General features: G+C 51.5%; 1 protein-coding gene across 1 annotated transcript in view; it reads right to left on the minus strand.

The window, feature by feature from the left end:
• Positions 1-20,674, minus strand: part of LOC120028943 (rho guanine nucleotide exchange factor 26-like) — a 70,942-nt gene that overhangs the window by 20,224 nt on the left and 30,044 nt on the right. The window contains exons 7-8 of the mRNA XM_038974217.1: positions 17,111-17,265; positions 5,644-5,853 (exon numbers count right to left, since the gene is read on the minus strand). Coding sequence (XP_038830145.1) covers positions 5,644-5,853; positions 17,111-17,265 — 365 coding nt within the window. The remainder of the gene's footprint in view (positions 1-5,643; positions 5,854-17,110; positions 17,266-20,674) is intronic.

Consider the following 20,674-nt stretch of genomic DNA (forward strand, 5'->3'; position numbering starts at 1 on the left):
GGTTTGCATTTTTGTTGTTGTTGATTTTTAAATCCCAGTCCTCGCAGGAGGCCTTTTGGTAGGCCGTCATTGTAAATACGAATTTGTTCTGACTTGCCTAGTTAAACGGTTAATTAAAATAAAATACTTTTGGTCATGTAGTGTATATTTGCTACTGCTCGACCCCCCCCCCCAAAAAAAACACATCCTCAGGCGACCAACAGCCTATCGACCAAACAATCGCCCAGTCTAAGACTTGGATACAGATACGTTTAGCTAAGAGGCATTTGACTAGTAGTTGAAGTTAATGTCATGTTTATGCTAGGTGTCTACAGTACAGAGATAAGAGCTGTAGGTAATGTGATTCGAAAGGGCCTAAACAGATAGAGGAATGAGGGAGATCTGGCCTTGTTTTTTGTGTGTGTGTGTGTGTGTGTGTGTGTGTGTGTGTGTGTGTGTGTGTGTGTGTGTGTGTGTGTGTGTGTGTGTGTGTGTGTGTGTGTGTGTGTGTGTGTGTGTAAACGCATGCTGACAAAGGAAGTAAACTGAAAACGCCTTTTAAATAAAGACCAGTAATTGGCAGGCGTCTTCGTGTGAGTGAGACACGACTATAGGTCTACAGCCAGGACAAGAACCAGAGACAGAGACAGAGAGACACACGGTAGTCTTCGAGGGGACTCCTACGGTAGGTAGACCTACAGCTCATCTCTTGGCAGTAGTACTGTAGACTACAACCCAGAGCGTTCACAGTCAGCCCACTAACACCCCTATCAGATCCGGGCAAAATCCACAGCAAAATCCTAGACAACTTCTTGGACAAAATGTTTCCCTGCAATAGTGAAGGTGTAAACTTAGCAGTAGAAAGCCTGAACAGTATATTTGACATATCAGCTAACATATCAAATTCAAAAAGAAAACCTAAGAAAATGAACAGCAATTAGAAACAATGAAGAGCGCAAAAACCTAAAGAAAGAATTTGAGAAAACTATCCAACCAAAAGCAGAGACACAGAACTACCCCAAATGAGAGAATGGCTGTGGGTAATATAAAACTAATAGCCAAAATAGACTGCTATGACAATGCAAAGTGATTTGAGCGTTGGGCCAGTAACCGAAACGTTGCTGGATCGAATCCCCGAGCTGACAAGGTAAAAATCTGTCATTCTGCCCTTTAACAAGGCAGTTAACCCACTGTTCCCCTGAACAAGGCAGTTAACCCACTGTTCCCCTGAACAAGGCAGTTAACCCACTGTTCCCCTGAACAAGGCAGTTAACCCACTGTCCCCCTGAACAAGGCAGTTAACCCAGTGTTCCCCTGAACAAGGCAGTTAACCCAGTGTTCCCCTGAACAAGGCAGTTAACCCAGTGTTCCCCTGAACAAGGCAGTTAACCCAGTGTTCCCCTGAACAAGGCAGTTAACCCAGTGTTCCCCTGAACAAGGCAGTTAACCCAGTGTTCCCCTGAACAAGGCAGTTAACCCAGTGTTCCCCTGAACAAGGCAGTTAACCCAGTGTTCCCCTGAACAAGGCAGTTAACCCACTGTTCCCCTGAACAAGGCAGTTAACCCACTGTCCCCCTGAACAAGGCAGTTAACCCACTGTTCCCCTGAACAAGGCAGTTAACCCACTGTTCCCCTGAACAAGGCAGTTAACCCACTGTTCCCCTGAACAAGGCAGTTAACCCACTGTTCCCCTGATCAAGGCAGTTAACCCACTGTTCCCCTGAGCAAGGCAGTTAACCCACTGTTCCCCTGAACAAGGCAGTTAACCCACTGTTCCCCTGAACAAGGCAGTTAACCCACTGTTCCCCTGAACAAGGCAGTTAACCCAGTGTTCCCCTGAACAAGGCAGTTAACCCACTGTTCCCCGGGCGCCGATGACGTGGATGTCCATTAAGGCAGCCCCCCCCCCCCGCACCTCTGATTCAGAGGGGCTGGGTTAAATGCAGAAGACACATTTCAGTTGTACAACTGACTAGGTATCCCCCTTCTCCCTGTCCCTCTCCCTGTCCCTCTCCCTCCCTCTGTCCCTCTCCCTCTCCCTGTACCTCCCTCTGTCCCTCTCCCTGTCCCTCTCCCTGTAGAGTCAGTGTTTGCTGGGGGAAACATTATTCCTTTACAGACAGGAATGTAAAAGCTCAGCTGTTTTCTACTGTGGGTCATTACCTTGAGAGTCTTAATGATAGGCTGTGAGGAGGGAAGGCTATACACTCTGATACCAGGGGACTTTGATCAGTGTGTGTGTGTGTGTGTGCGTGCGTCCGAGAGAGAGAGCTGGTCCTGAGGCTCTGTTCACAAACACAAACACACCCCACAGAGCCCCAGGACAACAACACAATTAGACCCAACCAAATCATGTGAAAACAAAAAGAGAATTACTAGACACATTGGAAAGAATTAACAAAAAAACTGAGCAAACTAGAATGCTATTTGTCCCTAAACAGAGAGTACACAGTGGCAGAATACCTGACCACTGTGACTGACCCAAACTTAAGGAAAGCTTTGACTATCTACAGACTCAGGGAGCATAGCCTTGCTATTGAGAAAGGCCACCATAGGCAGACCTGGCTCTCAAGAGAAGACAGGCTATGTGCACACTGCCCACAAAATGAGGTGGAAACTGAGCTGCACTTCCTAACCTCCTGCCAAATGTACAACCATACTAGAGACACACATTTCCCTCAGATTACACAGATCCACAAAGAATTAGAAAACAAACACGATTTTGATCAACTCCCATATCTACTGGGTGAAATACCACAACAGCAAGATGTGTGACCTGTTGCCACACGAAAAGGGCAACCAGTGAAGAACAAACACCATTGTAAATACAACCCATTTTATGTTTATTTATTTTCCCTTTTGTACTTTAACTATTTGCACATCGTTACAACACTGTATATAGACATATGACATTTGAAATGTCTTTATTCTGTTGGAACTTCTGTGAGTGTAATGTTTACTGTTTATTTTATATTGTTTATTTCACTTTTGTATATTATCTACTTCACTTGCTTTTTGCAATGTTAACATATGTTTCCCATGCCAATAAAGCCCCTTGAATTGAATTGAGAGAAAGAAAATTGGCCTCTATAAACTCAGAGTAGACTTTGATCTGAGTGAGGCCTGCCTCTGACGCCCATCAGATGTACTGAGGGACATAAACAAACATGTTCCTGATGGAACACACACACACGCCCACACACACACACACACACATTTACATTTAAGTCATTTAGCAGACGCTCTTATCCAGAGCGACTTACAAGTACATACATACATTCATTATTTTTTTTTTTTTGTACTGGTCCCCCGTGGGAATCGAACCCACAACCCTGGCGTTGCAAACGCCATGCTCTACCAACTGAGCCACACGGGACCACTTGGTAGAGCACACACACACACACGCCCACACACTCCCAGGACAAATCATATTTGACCCAACTGACAGAAGGATGAAGTGATAACAGGAAAATATGTAGAAAAGAAAGACAGGAGAGAGACAGCAGAACGACAGCAGGATAGAAAGACAGGAGAGACAGACAGCAGGATTGAAAGACAGACAGCAGGATAGAAAGACAGAAGAGAAAGACAGCAGGATAGAAAGACAGGAGAGAGACAGCAGGATTGAAAGACAGGAGAGAGACAGCAGGATTGAAAGACAGGAGAGAGACAGCAGGTTGAAAGACAGGAGAGAGACCGCAGGATAGAAAGACAGGAGAGAGACAGCAGGTTGAAAGACAGGAGAGAGACAGCAGGTTGAAAGACAGGAGAGACAGACAGCAGGATAGAAAGACAGACAGCAGGATAGAAAGACAGAAGAGAAAGACAGCAGGATAGAAAGACAGGAGAGAGACAGCAGGATAGAAAGACAGGAGAGAGACAGCAGGATAGAAAGACAGGAGAGAGACAGCAGGATAGAAAGACAGGAGAGAGACAGCAGGATAGAAAGACAGGAGAGACAGACAGCAGGATTGAAAGACAGGAGAGACAGACAGCAGGATAGAAAGACAGCAGGATAGAAAGACAGCAGGATAGAAAGACAGGAGAGAGACAGCAGGATAGAAAGACAGGACAGACAGACAGCAGGATATAAAGACAGGAGAGACAGACAGCAGGATAGAAAGACATGAGAGACAGACAGCAGGATTGAAAGACAGGAGAGAGACAGCAGGATAGAAAGACAGCAGGATAGAAAGACAGCAGGATAGAAAGACAGGAGAGAGACAGCAGGATAGAAAGACAGGACAGACAGACAGCAGGATATAAAGACAGGAGAGACAGACAGCAGGATAGAAAGACATGAGAGACAGACAGCAGGATTGAAAGACAGGAGAGAGACAGCAGGATAGAAAGACAGGAGAGAGACAGCAGAAAGACAGGAGAGAGACAGACAGCAGGATAGAAAGACAGGAGAGACAGCAGGATAGAAAGACAGGAGAGACAGCAGGATAGAAAGACAGGAGAGACAGCAGGATAGAAAGACAGGAGAGAGACAGCAGGATAGAAAGCAGGAGAGACAGACAGCAGGATAGAAAGACATGAGAGACAGACAGCAGGTTAGAAAGACAGGAGAGACAGCAGGATAGAAAGACAGGAGAGAGACAGCAGGATAGAAAGCAGGAGAGACAGACAGCAGGATAGAAAGACATGAGAGACAGACAGCAGGTTAGAAAGACAGGAGAGACAGACAGCAGGATAGAAAGACAGGAGAGAGACAGCAGGATAGAAAGACAGGAGAGAGACAGCAGGATAGAAAGGCAGGAGAGACAGACAGCAGGATAGAAAGACAGGAGAGACAGACAGCAGGATAGAAAGACAGGAGAGAGACAGCAGGATAGAAAGACATGAGAGACAGACAGCAGGATAGAAAGCAGGAGACAGACAGCAGGATAGAAAGACTATTATTGTTTATCATTCCAAATAGTAGTGGTATGGGTGGTAATGGTAATGATAGCAGTTTAATGATGGTGGTAGTAATGATGATAGTAGTTGTAGTACTGATGTAATGGTGAAGATGACCGTTATTTAGTTATAGTTTCATTTTCCATATTTAGATTTATTACATTCTACTATTGACTGTTACCATTTTATTGTTATTATTTACTGCCATTTTATATACATTGTTGCTTTGGCAATATTGACACAATGTTTTTCATGAGAGAAAGAGACAGAGACAGAGACAGAGAGACACACGGTAGGCTTTGAGGGGACTCCTACGGTAGGTAGACCTACAGCTCATCTCTTGGCAGTAGTACTGTAGATTACTTTATCACTGACCTCAACCCAGAGTCAGAGGAGAGAAGAAAGCTAGAGAGAGACCCAGATCGGACCCAGCTAATAGAGAAGGACTCAGATCGGACTGAGCTAATAGAGAATGACCCATATAGGACCCAGCTCAGAGAGAAGGACCCAGACAGGACCCAGCTCGGAGAGAAGGCCCCAGACAGGACCTAGAGAAGGACCCAGACAGGACCCAGCTCAGAGAAAGGGACCCAGACAGGACTCAGAGAAGGACCCAGAGAAGGACCCAGAGAAGGACCCAGACAGGACCCAGAGAAGGACCCAGAGAAGGACCCAGCTCAGAGAGAGAAGAACCCAGATCGGAGAGATAGAGAAGAAAACAAACAGATACACAAGGATCGCACACTAGAAGGTGACACTTACATTAGCTCCACCCCCAGGACCATGGGCACCTTGTCTCCGGAATGGTTGCTACGGAAACGCAGGCGGAAGAGGTGGCTGGCCCCGGGATGCCGTGATGTCAGCATTCCAGCGGTGGTTCTGACGGGTGATAGGTTGATATCCTGGGCCTGGCAGGGTCCCACCCAGATATGGTCCCTCAGAGCATAGTCTATCACTGCATAGCTGTCCTCACTGAGGGAGAGGGAGAGAAGGAGAGGGGAGAAGAGGGAGAGAGAAGGAGAGGGGAGAAGAGGGAGAGAATGGAGAGAGAAGGAGAGGGAGAGAAGGGAGAGAGAAGGAGAGGGGAGAAGAGAGAGAGAAGGGAGAGAGAAGGGAGAGAGAAGGAGAGAAGGGAGAGAGAAGGAGAGGGGAGAAGAGAGAGAGAAGGAGAGGGGAGAAGAGGGAGAGAAGGAGAGGGGAGAAGGAGAGGGAGAGAAGGGAGAGAGAAGGAGAAAGGGGAGAGGAGAGAGGAGAGGGAGAGAAGGGAGAGAGAAGGAGAGGGAGAGAAGGGAGAGAAGGGAGAGAGAAGGAGAAAAGGGAGAGAAGGAGAAAAGGGAGAGAGAAGGAGAGGGAGAGACATCAATTAGCCCCACAACTTAAACACCTCCATCACAATTCAGCCCTGCTTTACTTCTTGGTAGTAATTAGGTCATGTTTGATGTAGGGCTGGGAATTGCCAGGAACCCAATGGTAAGATATGATCACCACACTTAGGTGCTGATACAATACGTATTGTGATTCTGACGATTCTATATTTATTGCGATTCGATACTGCGATTTGATGTTCCAAACGTATTGCTCACCATATGTCTGCTGCAGAGAGACGAGAGAGAGACATGAGGAAATGACTTTTGATCAGACAGGGAAAATATGTTAGGTCACTATTTAAAAATATGAAAAATATCCTGGAGTTTTGCCACAGGTACAGCCAACTGGCACTAGCTAACACAACTAGCACTAGCTAACACAACTAGCACTAGATAACACAACTAGCACTAGCTAACACAACTAGCACTAGCTAACAGAACTAGCACTAGCTAACACAACTAGCACTAGCTAACACAACTAGCACTAGCTAACACAACTAGCACTAGCTAACACAACTAGCACTAGCTAACACAACCTATAGATTTTAGAAAACAACACTTGGAGTTAAATATCAATACAATATGGTCCAAAAACAATACTGTGATATGTAACTGTAAGCCCTGTCTCACACGGGGAAGCTGAGTTCGGGGTCGGCTGGGAAGCGGAGTTAGGGGTCGGCTGGGAAGCGGAGTTAGGGGTCGGCCGGGAAGCGGAGTTAGGGGCCGGCCGGGAAGCGGAGTTAGGGGCCGGCCGGGAAGCGGAGTTAGGGGTCGGCCGGGAAGCGGAGTTAGGGGTCGGCCGGGAAGCTGAGTTAGGGGTCGGCCGGGAAGCTGAGTTAGGGGTCGGCCGGGAAGCGGAGTTAGGGGCCGGCCGGGAAGCGGAGTTAGGGGCCGGCCGGGAAGCGGAGTTAGGGGCCGGCTGGGAAGCGGAGTTAGGGGTCGGCTGGGAAGCTGAGTTAGGGGCCGGCTGGGAAGCGGAGTTAGGGGCCGGCTGGGAAGCGGAGTTAGGGGCCGGCTGGGAAGCGGAGTTAGGGGCCGGCTGGGAAGCGGAGTTAGGGGCCGGCTGGGAAGCGGAGTTAGGGGCCGGCTGGGAAGCTGAGTTAGGGGCCGGCTGGGAAGCTGAGTTAGGGGCCGGCTGGGAAGCTGAGTTAGGGGCCGGCTGGGAAGCTGAGTTAGGGGCCGGCTGGGAAGCTGAGTTAGGGGCCGGCTGGGAAGCTGAGTTAGGGGTCGGCTGGGAAGCTGAGTTAGGGGTCGGCTGGGAAGCTGAGTTAGGGGCCGGCTGGGAAGCTGAGTTAGGGGTCGGCTGGGAAGCTGAGTTAGGGGTCGGCTGGGAAGCGGAGTTAGGGGTCGGCTGGGAAGCGGAGTTAGGGGTCGGCTGGGAAGCGGAGTTAGGGGTCGGCTGGGAAGCGGAGTTAGGGGTCGGCTGGGAAGCGGAGTTAGGGGTCGGCTGGGAAGCTGAGTTAGGGGTCGGCTGGGAAGCTGAGTTAGGGGCCGGCTGGGAAGCTGAGTTAGGGGCCGGCTGGGAAGCTGAGTTAGGGGCCGGCTGGGAAGCTGAGTTAGGGGCCGGCTGGGAAGCTGAGTTAGGGGCCGGCTGGGAAGCTGAGTTAGGGGCCGGCTGGGAAGCTGAGTTAGGGGTCGGCTGGGAAGCTGAGTTAGGGGCCGGCTGGGAAGCTGAGTTAGGGGTCGGCTGGGAAGCTGAGTTAGGGGTCTGCTGGGAAGCGGAGTTAGGGGTCGGCTGGGAAGCTGAGTTAGGGGTCGGCTGGGGTCCAATTGGGATATGGAATAACAGCCAAAGGACTACAATCCAGGGATCGACTTCCCTGCACGCGAACACACACGCCCCAATTCAGTGGGGGCCCTTTCCTACGGCTGGTTGAGAAGACCTGTCACTGTTGAGAGGTTGGAGGCAGGGACCTCTGGTACCCATCACACCCTACACTCAATTACTGAATCCCCACGGCAACCAACGACAACCAGTCTGAGGCTAAGAGGAGGAGGAGAGGTTAAAATGGGGGGGGGGGAATCAGAAATAGGACGAAGTGTCTGGTGTGTAAAGTGTCAGTAAAGAATTCGAACCCAGAATCCCCTCCTCCTATATGGAATCCCATTTACATTCCTCTGTGGAATGGGGGGGGGGGGGGGGGGGGGGGGGGGGGGGGGTAGAATACAGAAGTACTGAATGAGAACAGTAGAGAGGAGGACTTAGCAGTCACACAAAGAGAGATAAGAGCTGCAATATGTACACACACACCTAGAAGGAGAAACATGTTGTCCTTTGATACCGGTGGTTTGTGCTAAAGGCTTCTCCTCCTCGGTGACTGAACAGACATCATCAGAATATTAACTGCACGACCAGTTACCCATCTTTGATGGAGGGAGAGAAAGAGAGATAGAGACGGAGGGGAGGAGAGAGGATGTTTACAGACAGAAAGAGAGAGAGCAGAATGTTCTGGTGCTAAGTGGGAGTGCTGAGACGCTAGCTTAGTCACACACACAAAGACAGATTGATAGAGAGAGACAGACAGAGGAACAGACAGAGAAACAGACAGACAGACAGACAGACAGACAGAGAAACAGACAGACAGACAGACAGACAGACAGACAGACAGACAGACAGACAGACAGACAGACAGACACAGAGAGAGACAGAGACAGAGACAGACAGACCGATAGAAAGACACAGAGACAGAGACATACAGACAGAGACAGACCGATAGAGAGACAGAGACAGACGAAGACAGACAGAGACAGACCGAGACACAGACAGACAGACCGATAGAAAGACACAGAGAGAGACAGACAGACATAGAGAAACAGAGACCGATAGAGAGACAGAGCGAAACAGAGAGAAACAGAGACAGACGAAGACTGACAGAGCGAGACAGAGAGAAACAGAGACAGACGAAGACCGACAGAGCGAGACAGAGAGAAACAGAGACCGACCGATAGAGAGACAGAGCGAGACAGAGAGAAACAGAGACAGACGAAGACCGACAGAGCGAGACAGAGAGAAACAGAGACCGACCGATAGAGAGACAGAGCGAGACAGAGAGAAACAGAGACAGACGAAGACAGACAGAAACAGAGACCGACCGAGAGAGACAGAGCGAGACAGACAGACAGACAGAGAAAGCAGAATGTCCTGGGCAGATCGGGCCTACTCAAACAAACACAGATGGGAGATAAGCTTGAAAGAGAGAAAACAGAGGGAAACAAAAAAAGTGAGAGAGAAAAAGAGGAGAGAGTGTGTGGAAGAGGAGAGGCCAGCTGGTGTGTAAAAGTAATGTTCCTGTGGATCTAGAGTCCGGTATTCCTGAACACTCTCTGCCATGCATCTCTCCACAACAATTGTGTGGGTGGATTTCCCTGCTTCCGTTTCAAAATCCTGTCATCTGATTGGTCCCTTGAAGTGGGCTCACAAAGTTAAGATAACTTTTGAACTTGATAAGGCAAGCAAGCATTTAAATAATAATAATAAATAATAATAAAACATGAGACTTAAATAGTGCTTTTCAAGCACCCAAAGTCGCTTTACAATTGTAGAAATGAAATAGAATAACAGAGATTCACCTCTGACTTCACCAGATCATGATGGGTGTGAAAGGAGACAAACGTTTCTTAAATCACCTTTATTTAACTGCCGCCCCTCTAACCGCTAGGCTCCCTGCCGCCCCTCTAACCGCTAGGCTCCCTGCCGCCCCTCTAACCGCTAGGCTCCCTGCCGCCCCTCTAACCGCTAGGCTCCCTGCCGCCCCTCTAACCGCTAGGCTCCCTGCCGCCCCTCTAACCGCTAGGCTCCCTGCCGCCCCTCTAACCGCTAGGCTCCCTGCCGCCCCTCTAACCGCTAGGCTCCCTGCCGCCCCTCTAACCGCTAGGCTCCCTGCCGCCCCTCTAACCGCTAGGCTCCCTGCCCCCCCTCTAACCGCTAGGCTCCCTGCCGCCCCTCTAACCGCTAGGCTACCTGCCGCCCCTCTAACCGCTAGGCTACCTGCCTCCCCTCTAACCGCTAGGCTACCTGCCGCCCCTCTAACCGCTAGGCTACCTGCCGCCCCTCTAACCGCTAGGCTACCTGCCTCCCCTCTAACCGCTAGGCTACCCGCCGCCCCTCTCACCGCTAGGCTACCCGCCGCCCCTCTCACCGCTAGGCTACCCGCCGCCCCTCTCACCGCTAGGCTACCCGCCGCCCCTCTCACCGCTACGCTCGCTACGCTACCCGCCGCCCCTCTAACCGCTACGCTCGCTACGCTACCCGCCGCCCCTCTAACCGCTAGGCTACCCGCCGCCCCTCTAACCGCTAGGCTACCTGCCTCTAACCGCTAGGCTACCTGCCTCTAACCGCTAGGCTACCTGCTGCCCCATGTTTATTTGTTACACTCTGACATTTGAGTCATTTAACAGACGCTCTTAGTTGTTTGTTAAATCAACAATACACATCAGAGCCATCTCCTGAGAAGAGGTAGCTGGGCAGGGGAACCACATCAGAGCCATCTCCTGAGGCTATGAGAAGAGGTAGCTGGGCAGGGGAACCACATCAGAGCCATCTCCTGAGGCTATGAGAAGAAGGAACTGGGCAGGGGAACCACATCAGAGCCATCTCCTGAGAAGAGGTAGCTGGGCAGGGGAACCACATCAGAGTCATCTCCTGAGGCTATGAGAAGAGGTAGCTGGGCAGGGGACCCACATCAGAGCCATCTCCTGAGGCTATGAGAAGAGGTAGCTGGGCAGGGGAACCACATCAGAGCCATCTCCTGAGGCTATGAGAAGAGGTAGCTGGGCAGGGGAACCACATCAGAGTCATCTCCTGAGGCTATGAGAAGAGGTAGCTGGGCAGGGGACCCACATCAGAGTCATCTCCTGAGGCTATGAGAAGAGGTAGCTGGGCAGGGGAACCACATCAGAGTCATCTCCTGAGGCTATGAGAAGAGGTAGCTGGGCAGGGGACCCACATCAGAGTCATCTCCTGAGGCTATGAGAAGAGGTAGCTGGGCAGGGGACCCACATCAGAGTCATCTCCTGAGGCTATGAGAAGAGGTAGCTGGGCAGGGGACCCACATCAGAGTCATCTCCTGAGGCTATGAGAAGAGGTAGCTGGGCAGGGGAACCACATCAGAGTCATCTCCTGAGGCTATGAGAAGAGGTAGCTGGGCAGGGGAACCACATCAGAGCCATCTCCTGAGGTTTGAGAAGAGGTAGTCCAAGAGAGACTGGCCAGCAGCATGGTGTTCAGGGTTAACGTTGACTAAACTCTCTCTATCAAGCTATACTGTTGGCCTAATGTACCGTGACCTAGCCTACAATGTTTCTAGCAAGTACATTAATTTCTCTTCATGCAAAGACAGACAGAGAAACACAGACAGAGACACAGAGAGAGCGACAGAGACACAGACAGAGAGAGCGAGAGAGAGACAGAGACACAGACAGAGAGAGACACACACAGAGAAAGAGACACAGATGGAGAGAGACACAGACAAAGAGAGGGACACAGACAGAGAGAGAGACACAGACAGAGAGAGAGACACAGACAGAGAGAGAGACACAGACGGAGAGAGAGACACAGACAGAGAGAGAGACACAGACAGAGAGAGAGACACAGACAGAGAGAGAGACACAGACAGAGAGAGAGACACAGACAGAGACAGAGACACAGACAGAGACAGAGACACAGACAGAGACAGAGACACACCGAGAGACACAGACACACAAAGAGAGAGGGACACAGACAGAGAGACACAGAGACACAGAGACAGAGAGACAGAGAGACAGAGAGAGAGAGAGAGAGAGAGAGAGAGAGAGAGAGAGAGAGAGAGAGAGAGAGAGAGAGAGAGAGAGAGAGAGATGATGATGATGAGAAACCCGAGGTAGTAGCGTGCCACAGCAGGGTTCCCGTGCCTCAACAGAACAAACCCAAACATTCCCAACCCTGAACACATGCCAGCGGCAGCATACTGCTGGAGCCTGCTGCATTGGATCAAATTCCCAGAAAGAAAGAAAAGATTTGAGGTATTTTGAGAGAGAGCGGCATGGCGATCCGTCTCAGACACAGCTGGAGATTCAGGAAATGAGAAGCACACACACACACACGAGCCATATGGTTTCCAGGAAGACAAACTGTATTCATGGCGTGCAGAATGTTCCTGAATTGTTTTGAGGGAAGGAAAACCCAGCTTCCATTCTGATCCCGTTGACAATGAGCAGCAGGTTACGTTCAATACAGACACACATATGTACAGACACACAGGCCAAATACACCACAGACACACCACAGACACCAATAGAGACAGGTTTGTAGTATGTTTAGCCAGGCCATTTGATGTTACATTTTCCAGAAATGGTCACTCGAGTACGTACAGTGCATTTGGAAAGAATTCAGACCTCTTGACTGTTTCCATATTTTGTTAGGTTACAGACTTATTCTAAAATTGATTAAATTGTTTAATTCCCCTCAATCAATCTACAAACAATATCTCACAATGACAAAACAAAAACAGGTTGTTACAAAATAAAAAATAAAAATGAAATATCACATTTACATAAGTATTCAGACCCTTTACTCAGTACTTTGTTGAAGCACCTTTGGCAGTGATTACAGCCTTGAGTCTTTTTGGGTATGACGCTACAAGCTTGGCACACCTGTATTTGGGGAGTTTCTCCCATTCTTCTCTGCAGATCCTCTCAAGCTCTGTCAGGTTGGATGGGGAGCGTCGCTGCACAGCTATTTTCAGGTCTCTCCAGAGATGTTCGATCGGGTTCAAGTCCGGGCTCTGGCTGGCCATCTCAAGGACATTCAAAGACTTGTCCCGAAGTCCCTCCTGTGTTGTCTTGGCTGTGTGCTTAGGGTCGTTGTCCTGTTGGAAGGTGAACCTTCGCCCCAGTTTGAGGTCCTGAGCGCTCTGGAGCAGGTTTTCATCAAGGATCTCTCTGTACTTTTCTCCGTTCATCTTTCCCTCGATCCTGACTAGTCTACCAGTCTCTACCTCTGGAAAACATCACCACAGCATGATGCTGACACAACCATGCTTCACCGTAGGGATGGTGCCAGGTTTCCTCCAGACGTTACGCCTGGCATTCAGGCCAAAGAGTTCAGTCTTGGTTTCATCAGACCAGAGAATCTTGTTTCTCGTGTTCTAAGAGTCCATTAGGTGCCTTTTGGAAAACTCCAAGCGGGCTGTCATGTGCCTTTTACTGAGGAGTGGCTTCTGTCTGACCACTCTACCATAAAGGCCTGATTGGTGGAGTGCTGCAGAGATGGTTGTCCTTCTGGAAGGTTCTCCCATCTCCACAGAGGAACTCTGGAACTCTGTCAGAGTGACCATCGGGTTCTTGGTCACCTCCCTGACCAAGGCTCTTCTCCCCCGATTGCTCAGTTTGGCCGGGCGGCCAGCTCTAGAAAGAGTCTTGGTGGTTCCAAACTTATTCCATTTAAGAATGATGGAACACACTATTTTCTTGGGGACCTTCAATGCATGCTGAAATGTTTTGGTACCCTTCTACGGACAATTCCTTCAACCTCATGGCTTGGTTTTTGCTCTGACATGCACTGTCAACTGTGGGACCTTATATAGACAGGTGTGTGCCTTTCCAAATCATGTCCAATCAATTGAATTTACCACAGGTGGACTCCAATCAAGTTGTAGAAACATCTCAAGGAAGATTAATGGAAACAGGATGCACCTGAGATAAATTTTGAGTCTCATTGTAAAGGGTCTGAATACTTATGTAAATAAGGTATTTCTATAATTTTCTATATACATTTGCAAAAATGTCTGAAAACCTGTTTTCACTCTGCCATTGTGGGGTATTGTGGGATGATTAATGAGGTATAAAAATTATTTAAACCACTTTAGAATGAGGCTGTAACGTAACGTAACAAAATGTGGTAAAAGTCAAGGGGTCTGAATATTTTCAGAATGCACTGTATGGGTGTGTGTGTGTGTCCGTCCCACCCCGCCTGTCTCACCCCGCCTGTCCCACCCAGCCTGTCCCACCCTGCCTGTCTCACCCCGCCTGTCTCACCCCGCCTGTCTCACCCCGCCTGTCCCACCCCGCCTGTCCCACCCCGCCTGTCCCACCCAGCCTGTCCCACCCGCCTGTCCCACCCAGCCTGTCCCACCCAGCCTGTCCCACCCAGCCTGTCCCACCCAGCCTGTCCCACCCAGCCTGTCCCACCTAACCTGTCCCACCCAGCCTGTCCCACCATGCCTGTCCCACCCGCCTGTCCCACCCAGCCTGTCCCACCTAACCTGTCCCACCCAGCCTGTCCCACCCGCCTGTCCCACCCAGCCTGTCCCACCCAGCCTGCCCCACCTAACCTGTCCCACCCGCCTGTCCCACCCAGCCTGTCCCACCCAACCTGTCCCACCCAGCCTGTCCCACCCAGCCTGTCCCACCCAGCCTGTCCCACCCAGCCTGTCCCACCCAACCTGTCCCACCCAGCCTGTCCTACCCAGCCTGTCCCACCCAGCCTGCCCCACCTAACCTGTCCCTGGCACTGCAGCCACGTGGCTACACTTTCACTATCAGCATGTTGGGACAGGGTGGTGAGGTGTGTTCTGGGAAACGACCCACACTCCAATGTAGGAGGCTCAGCCCTAATGTATGTGCTCTCCGACACCTGAAGCTGCAGGGGAAAACGGTCCAGGAACACAAAGGACTAGTCAGCCCTTCCCCCTCTGAGGGGCCAAAATGTATCTCTCTGTTACAGTACCCTGAGGACTGACTATTGTGACAGAATAATACTATAGTATCCATGTCTGGTATCTGAAACGTGTCCCCTAAAGAGGACTCTATATGTATGATCTCTGTGGTAACTTGTCCCCTAAAGAGGATCTCTATATGTATGATCTCTGTGGTAACTTGTCCCCTAAAGAGGACTCTATATGTATTATCTCTGTGGGAACTTGTCCCCTAAAGAGGACTCTATATGTATGATCTCTGTGGTAACTTGTCCCCTAAAGAGGACTCTATATATATGATCTCTATGGTAACTTGTCCCCTAAAGAGGACTCTATATGTATTATCTCTATGGTAACTTGTCCCCTAAAGAGGACTCTATATATATGATCTATGTGGTAACTTGTCCCCTAAAGAGGACTCTATATGTATGATCTCTGTGGTAACTCGTCCCCTAAAGAGGACTCTATATGTATGATCTCTGTGGGAACTTGTCCCCTAAAGAGGACTCTATATATATGATCTATGTGGTAACTTGTCCCCTAAAGAGGACTCTATATGTATTATCTCTGTGGGAACTTGTCCCCTAAAGAGGACTCTATATATATGATCTCTGTGGTAACTTGTCCCCTAAAGAGGACTCTATATGGATTATCTCTATGGTAATTTGTCCCCTAAAGAGGACTCTATATGTATGATCTATGTGGTAACTTGTCCCCTAAAGAGGACTCTATATGTATTATCTCTATGGTAACTTGTCCCCTAAAGAGGACTCTATATGTATTATCTCTGTGGGAACTTGTCCCCTAAAGAGGACTCTATATGTATTATCTCTATGGTAACTTGTCCCCTAAAGAGGACTCTATATGTATGATCTCTGTGGTAACTTGTATCTGGACAGGGTGAACTCTGAATTACTCAAAGAGGTTTTATGTTCCTCTCAGAAATCCTGTCTTATTTACATCGGCCTCATCCCCTCATCACACCAGCCTTTAGATGCTGTGACACCCTGTGGAGACCGGGCCTGGGGGTGTTTAGGTTACTGTAAACTTGGTATGGTTTGATTGGTCAATGGTGGTTGGTTTTGGGTTGAGAAGGTTCCACCTTCAGATGTTACACATGTAATGAAATGCATTGGTTCTCTCTCTTATCCTGTATCCAGTTCATGGAGGAAGGTTATATGATCAATTCTCATTTCCTAGAATTCTAGGCTTCTGGTCTAGTAAGTGTGACGACCCTCCCACTCTGTCTGACGAATTCTCTCTCTTTGCTCTTGTTTTCCTTATTAGGATGTCGGTGGGCGGAGCCGGGAGGGTCGTCAGCGACGTGGGACACACCTGGGCCCGGGGGTGTCCCGGGATAAATACACCTCTTCCCCATTCATTGAGGAGACTCTCTCCATGCAGACACACTGATAGATTTTGGTTGTGGCATTTTGTTTGTTTGTTTTGGCACCTTTCAACACCCCTCATTATCACATTGATACACTCAACCACTCACTTACACTACTGACTACTGACTACACACACCAGTGATAATTGTATTTAGTTTACTTCAGTTAATAAATATATTTTGTTATTCCTTATCTCGAAGTTGTCTCCCTTTTTGTAACGGACTTCGAGCCGGTTCGTGACATAAGCATCTCTATGTTCATGCTTTGTCCTATAAGTTAACTTGAGGATCCATATGGTTGGAATAATGTTTGTTAATGTTTGTAACTTAAGCTTCATGCCTGGTATGTTCATCCATTCATTGTTCCAATGTTAATTAAACATCTGCCTTTGATGTAGACAATTCTCAGACCCAATTCTTGCTAGTCAACGTCAACTCATTGTCTAACGAGTTGCTTGTCTATTTTAATTGTCTTTATAGAGTCATATAAACATTTTAAAATAGGTTAATTACTTAGTCTTATGGGAGGTGTATATACACATATCACTGCAAGGTCACACTTGACTCATCCCAGAGACTCACACAAAGATACGTGGTTTCCTGCACATAACTCTGTCGCAATGACCTACGGACAATTTGGGCTTGCCAGCTCACAATCTTTACCTCTAGCATACTTAAAGATGCTATCATCACCACCCTCCCCATCTGTGTGATTGGCTAGTGAGACTGCGGAGTTGACTGTGAATGCTTGGTTAGACTGTGGGATTGGCTGTGATTGGCTAGTGAGACTGTGGACCCACCTCTTCTTCCTGGTGAGGATGAGGACGTCATTGAAGAGGAAGAAGTAGACCTGATGACGTGACGTCCTCTTGGAGAAGATGCCGTTCTCCTCCACGAAGGCTGTGAGCTCCCCTCGTTTCACCATCCACCTAGAGGACGACACCAATGGGAAGGGCTGGGGGGAGGGGGAGAGAGAGGGAAGAGGACAGAGGACAGAGAGAGGACAGAGGGGGGACAGAGGGGAGGGAGAGAGAGAGAGGGGAGAGGACAGAGGACAGAGAGAGGACAGAGGGGGGACAGAGGGGGGACAGAGGGGAGAGAGAGGAGAGAAAGGACAGAGGGAAGAGGAGAGAGAGGACAGAGGGGAGAGAGAGAGAGAGAAGACAGAGAGAGAGAGGAGTGAGGGGAGAGAGAGAGGGGAGAGAGAGGACAGAGGGGAGAGGAGAGAGGGGGGACAGAGGGGAGAGAGAGAGAGGAGAGAGGGAGAGGACAGAGGGGAGAGAGAGGAGAGGGAGGAGAGAGAGAGGGGAGAGAGAGGACAGAGGGGAGAGAGAGCGAGAGGGGAGAGAGAGGACAGAGGGGAGAGGAGAGAGAGGACAGAGGGGAGAGGATAGAGAGGACAGAGGGGAGAGGATAGAGAGGACAGAGGGGAGAGGAGAGATGGGGGACAGAGGGGAGAGGAGAGAGAGGGACAGAGGGGAGAGGATAGAGAGGACAGAGGGAGAGGGGGGACAGAGGGGAGAGGAGAGGGGGGGGCAGAGGGGAGAGGGGGACAGGGGGAGAGGAGAGAGGGAGGACAGGGGGAGAAGGGGGGACAGAGGGGAGAGAGAGAGAGCGAGAGGGGAGAGAGAGGACAGAGGGGAGAGGAGAGAGAGGACAGAGGGGAGAGGAGAGAGAGGACAGAGGGGAGAGGATAGAGAGGACAGAGGGGAGAGGAGAGAGGGGGGACAGAGGGGAGAGGAGAGAGAGGACAGAGGGAGAGGAGAGAGAGGGAGGGGAGAGGAGAGAAAGAGGAGAGAGAGGAGAGGATAGAGGGGGGACAGAGGGGACAGAGGGGAGAGGAGAGAGGGGGGACAGAGGGACAGAGGGGAGAGGGAGAGGGGGGACCGAGGGGAGAGAGGGGGGACAGAGGGGAGAGGAGAGAGAGAGGACAGAGGGGAGAGGATAGAGAGGACAGAGGGGAGAGGGGGGACAGAGGGGAGAGGAGAGAGGGAGGACAGAGGGGAGAAAGGGGGGACAGAGGGGAGAGGAGAGAGCGAGAGGGGAGAGAGAGGACAGAGGGGAGGAGAGGAGAGAGGACAGAGGGGAGAGAGAGAGAGAGAGAGAAGACAGAGAGAGAGAGGAGCGAGGGGAGAGAGAGACGGGAGAGAGAGGACAGATGGGAGAGGAGAGAGGGGGGACAGAGGGGAGAGAGAGAGAGGAGAGAGGGGAGAGGAGAGGACAGAGGGGAGAGGAGAGGGAGGAGAGAGAGAGGGGAAAGAGAGGACAGAGGGGAGAGAGAGGACAGAGGGGAGAGAGAGGACAGAGGGGAGAGAGAGGACAGAGGGGAGAAAGAGGACAGAGGGGAGAGAGAGGGGAGGGGACAGAGGGGAGAGGGGGACAGAGGGCAGAGGAGAGAGAGGAGAGAGAGGAGAGGGAGAGGGGAGAGAGAGGACAGAGGGGAGAGGAGAGGGAGGAGAGAGAGGAGAGGAGGAGGAGAGAGAGAGGGGAGAGAGAGGACAGGGGGGAGAGAGAGGACAGGGGGAGGGGGGGACAGGGGGAGAGAGAGAGGGACGACAGAGGGGAGAGGGAGAAGGGACGACAGAGGGGAGAGAGAGACAGAGGGAGAGAGAGGACAGAGGGAGAGAGAGGACAGAGGGGAGAGGGGGGACAGAGGGGAGGGAGAGGAGAGAGAGGACAGAGGGGAGAGAGAGGACAGGGGAGAGGGGGGGACAGAGGGGAGAGGAGAGAGGGACGACAGAGGGGAGGAGAGAGGACGACAGAGGGGAGAGGAGAGAGGGATGACAGAGGGGAGAGGATAGAGAGGACAGAGGGGAGAGGATAGAGAGGACAGAGGGGAGAGGGGGGGACAGAGGGGAGAGGAGAGAGGGACACAGAGGGGAGAGAGAGAGGGACGACAGAGGGGAGAGGATAGAGAGGACAGAGGGGAGAGGGGGGCCAGAGGGGAGAGGAGAGAGGGGGGACAGAGGGGAGAGAGAGGGGGAGAGAGGGGGACAGAGGGGAGAAGAGAGAGAGGACAGAGTGGAGAGGGGGGACAGAGGGGAGAGGATAGAGAGGACAGAGGAGGGGGGGGGGAGAGGGGAGAGGGGAGAGAGGACAGGGGAGAGGGGGAGAGAGGACGGGGAGAGGGGAGAGAGGACAGAGGGGAGAGGGGAGGAGAGAGGACAGAGGGGAGAGGAGGAGAGGACAGAGGGAGAGGGGGAGAGGACAGAGGGGAGAGGAGAGAGAGGACAGAGGGGAGAGGGGAGAGAGGACAGAGGGGAGAGAGGACAGAGGGGAGAGGATAGAGAGGACAGAGGAGGGGGGGGCAGAGGGAGAGGGGAGAGAGACAGAGGGGGGAGAGGGGAGAGAGGACAGAGGGGAGAGGGGAGAGAGGACAGAGGGGAGAGGGGAGAGAGGACAGAGGGGAGAGGGGAGAGAGGACAGAGGGGAGAGGGGAGAGAGGACAGAGGGGAGAGGATAGAGAGGACAGAGGAGGGGGGGGGGGGCAGAGGGGAGAGGGGAGAGAGACAGAGGGGAGAGGATAGAAGGACAGAGGAGGGGGGGGCAGAGGGGAGAGGGGAGAGAGGAAGAGGGAGAGGGGAGAGAGGACAGAGGGGAGAGGAGAGAGAGGGACAGAGGGGAGAGGGGAGAGGGACAGAGGGGAGAGGAGGGAGAGAGGACAGAGGGGAGAGGGGGGACAGAGGGGAGAGAGAGAGGGACGACAGAGGGAGAGAGAGGACAGAGGGGAGAGAGAGGACAGAGGGGAGAGGGGGGACAGAGGGAGAGGAGAGAGAGGACAGAGGGGAGAGAGAGGACAGAGGGGAGAGGGGGGGACAGAGGGGAGAGGAGAGAGGGACGACAGAGGGGAGAGGAGAGAGGGACGACAGAGGGGAGAGGAGAGAGGGACGACAGAGGGGAGAGGATAGAGAGGACAGAGGGGAGAGGATAGAGAGGACAGAGGGGAGAGGGGGGACAGAGGGGAGAGGAGAGAGGGACGACAGAGGGGAGAGGAGAGAGGGACGACAGAGGGGAGAGGATAGAGAGGACAGAGGGGAGAGGAGGGGCAGAGGGAGAGGAGAGAGGGGGGACAGAGGGGAGAGAGAGGGAGAGAGGGGGGACAGAGGGGAGAGGAGAGAGAGGACAGAGTGGAGAGGGGGGACAGAGGGGAGAGGATAGAGAGGACAGAGGAGGGGGGGGGGCAGAGGGGAGAGGGGAGAGAGGACAGAGGGGAGAGGGAGAGAGGACAGAGGGGAGAGGGGAGAGAGGACAGAGGGGAGAGGAGGAGAGGAAGGGAGAGAGGACAGAGAGGAGGAGAGAGAGGACAGAGAGGAGAGGAGAGAGAGGAAAGAGGGGAGAGGGGAGAGAGGACAGAGGGGAGAGGG

Source organism: Salvelinus namaycush, chromosome 34 (genome assembly GCF_016432855.1).
Source record: "Salvelinus namaycush isolate Seneca chromosome 34, SaNama_1.0, whole genome shotgun sequence".
Classification (NCBI taxonomy): domain Eukaryota; kingdom Metazoa; phylum Chordata; class Actinopteri; order Salmoniformes; family Salmonidae; genus Salvelinus; species Salvelinus namaycush.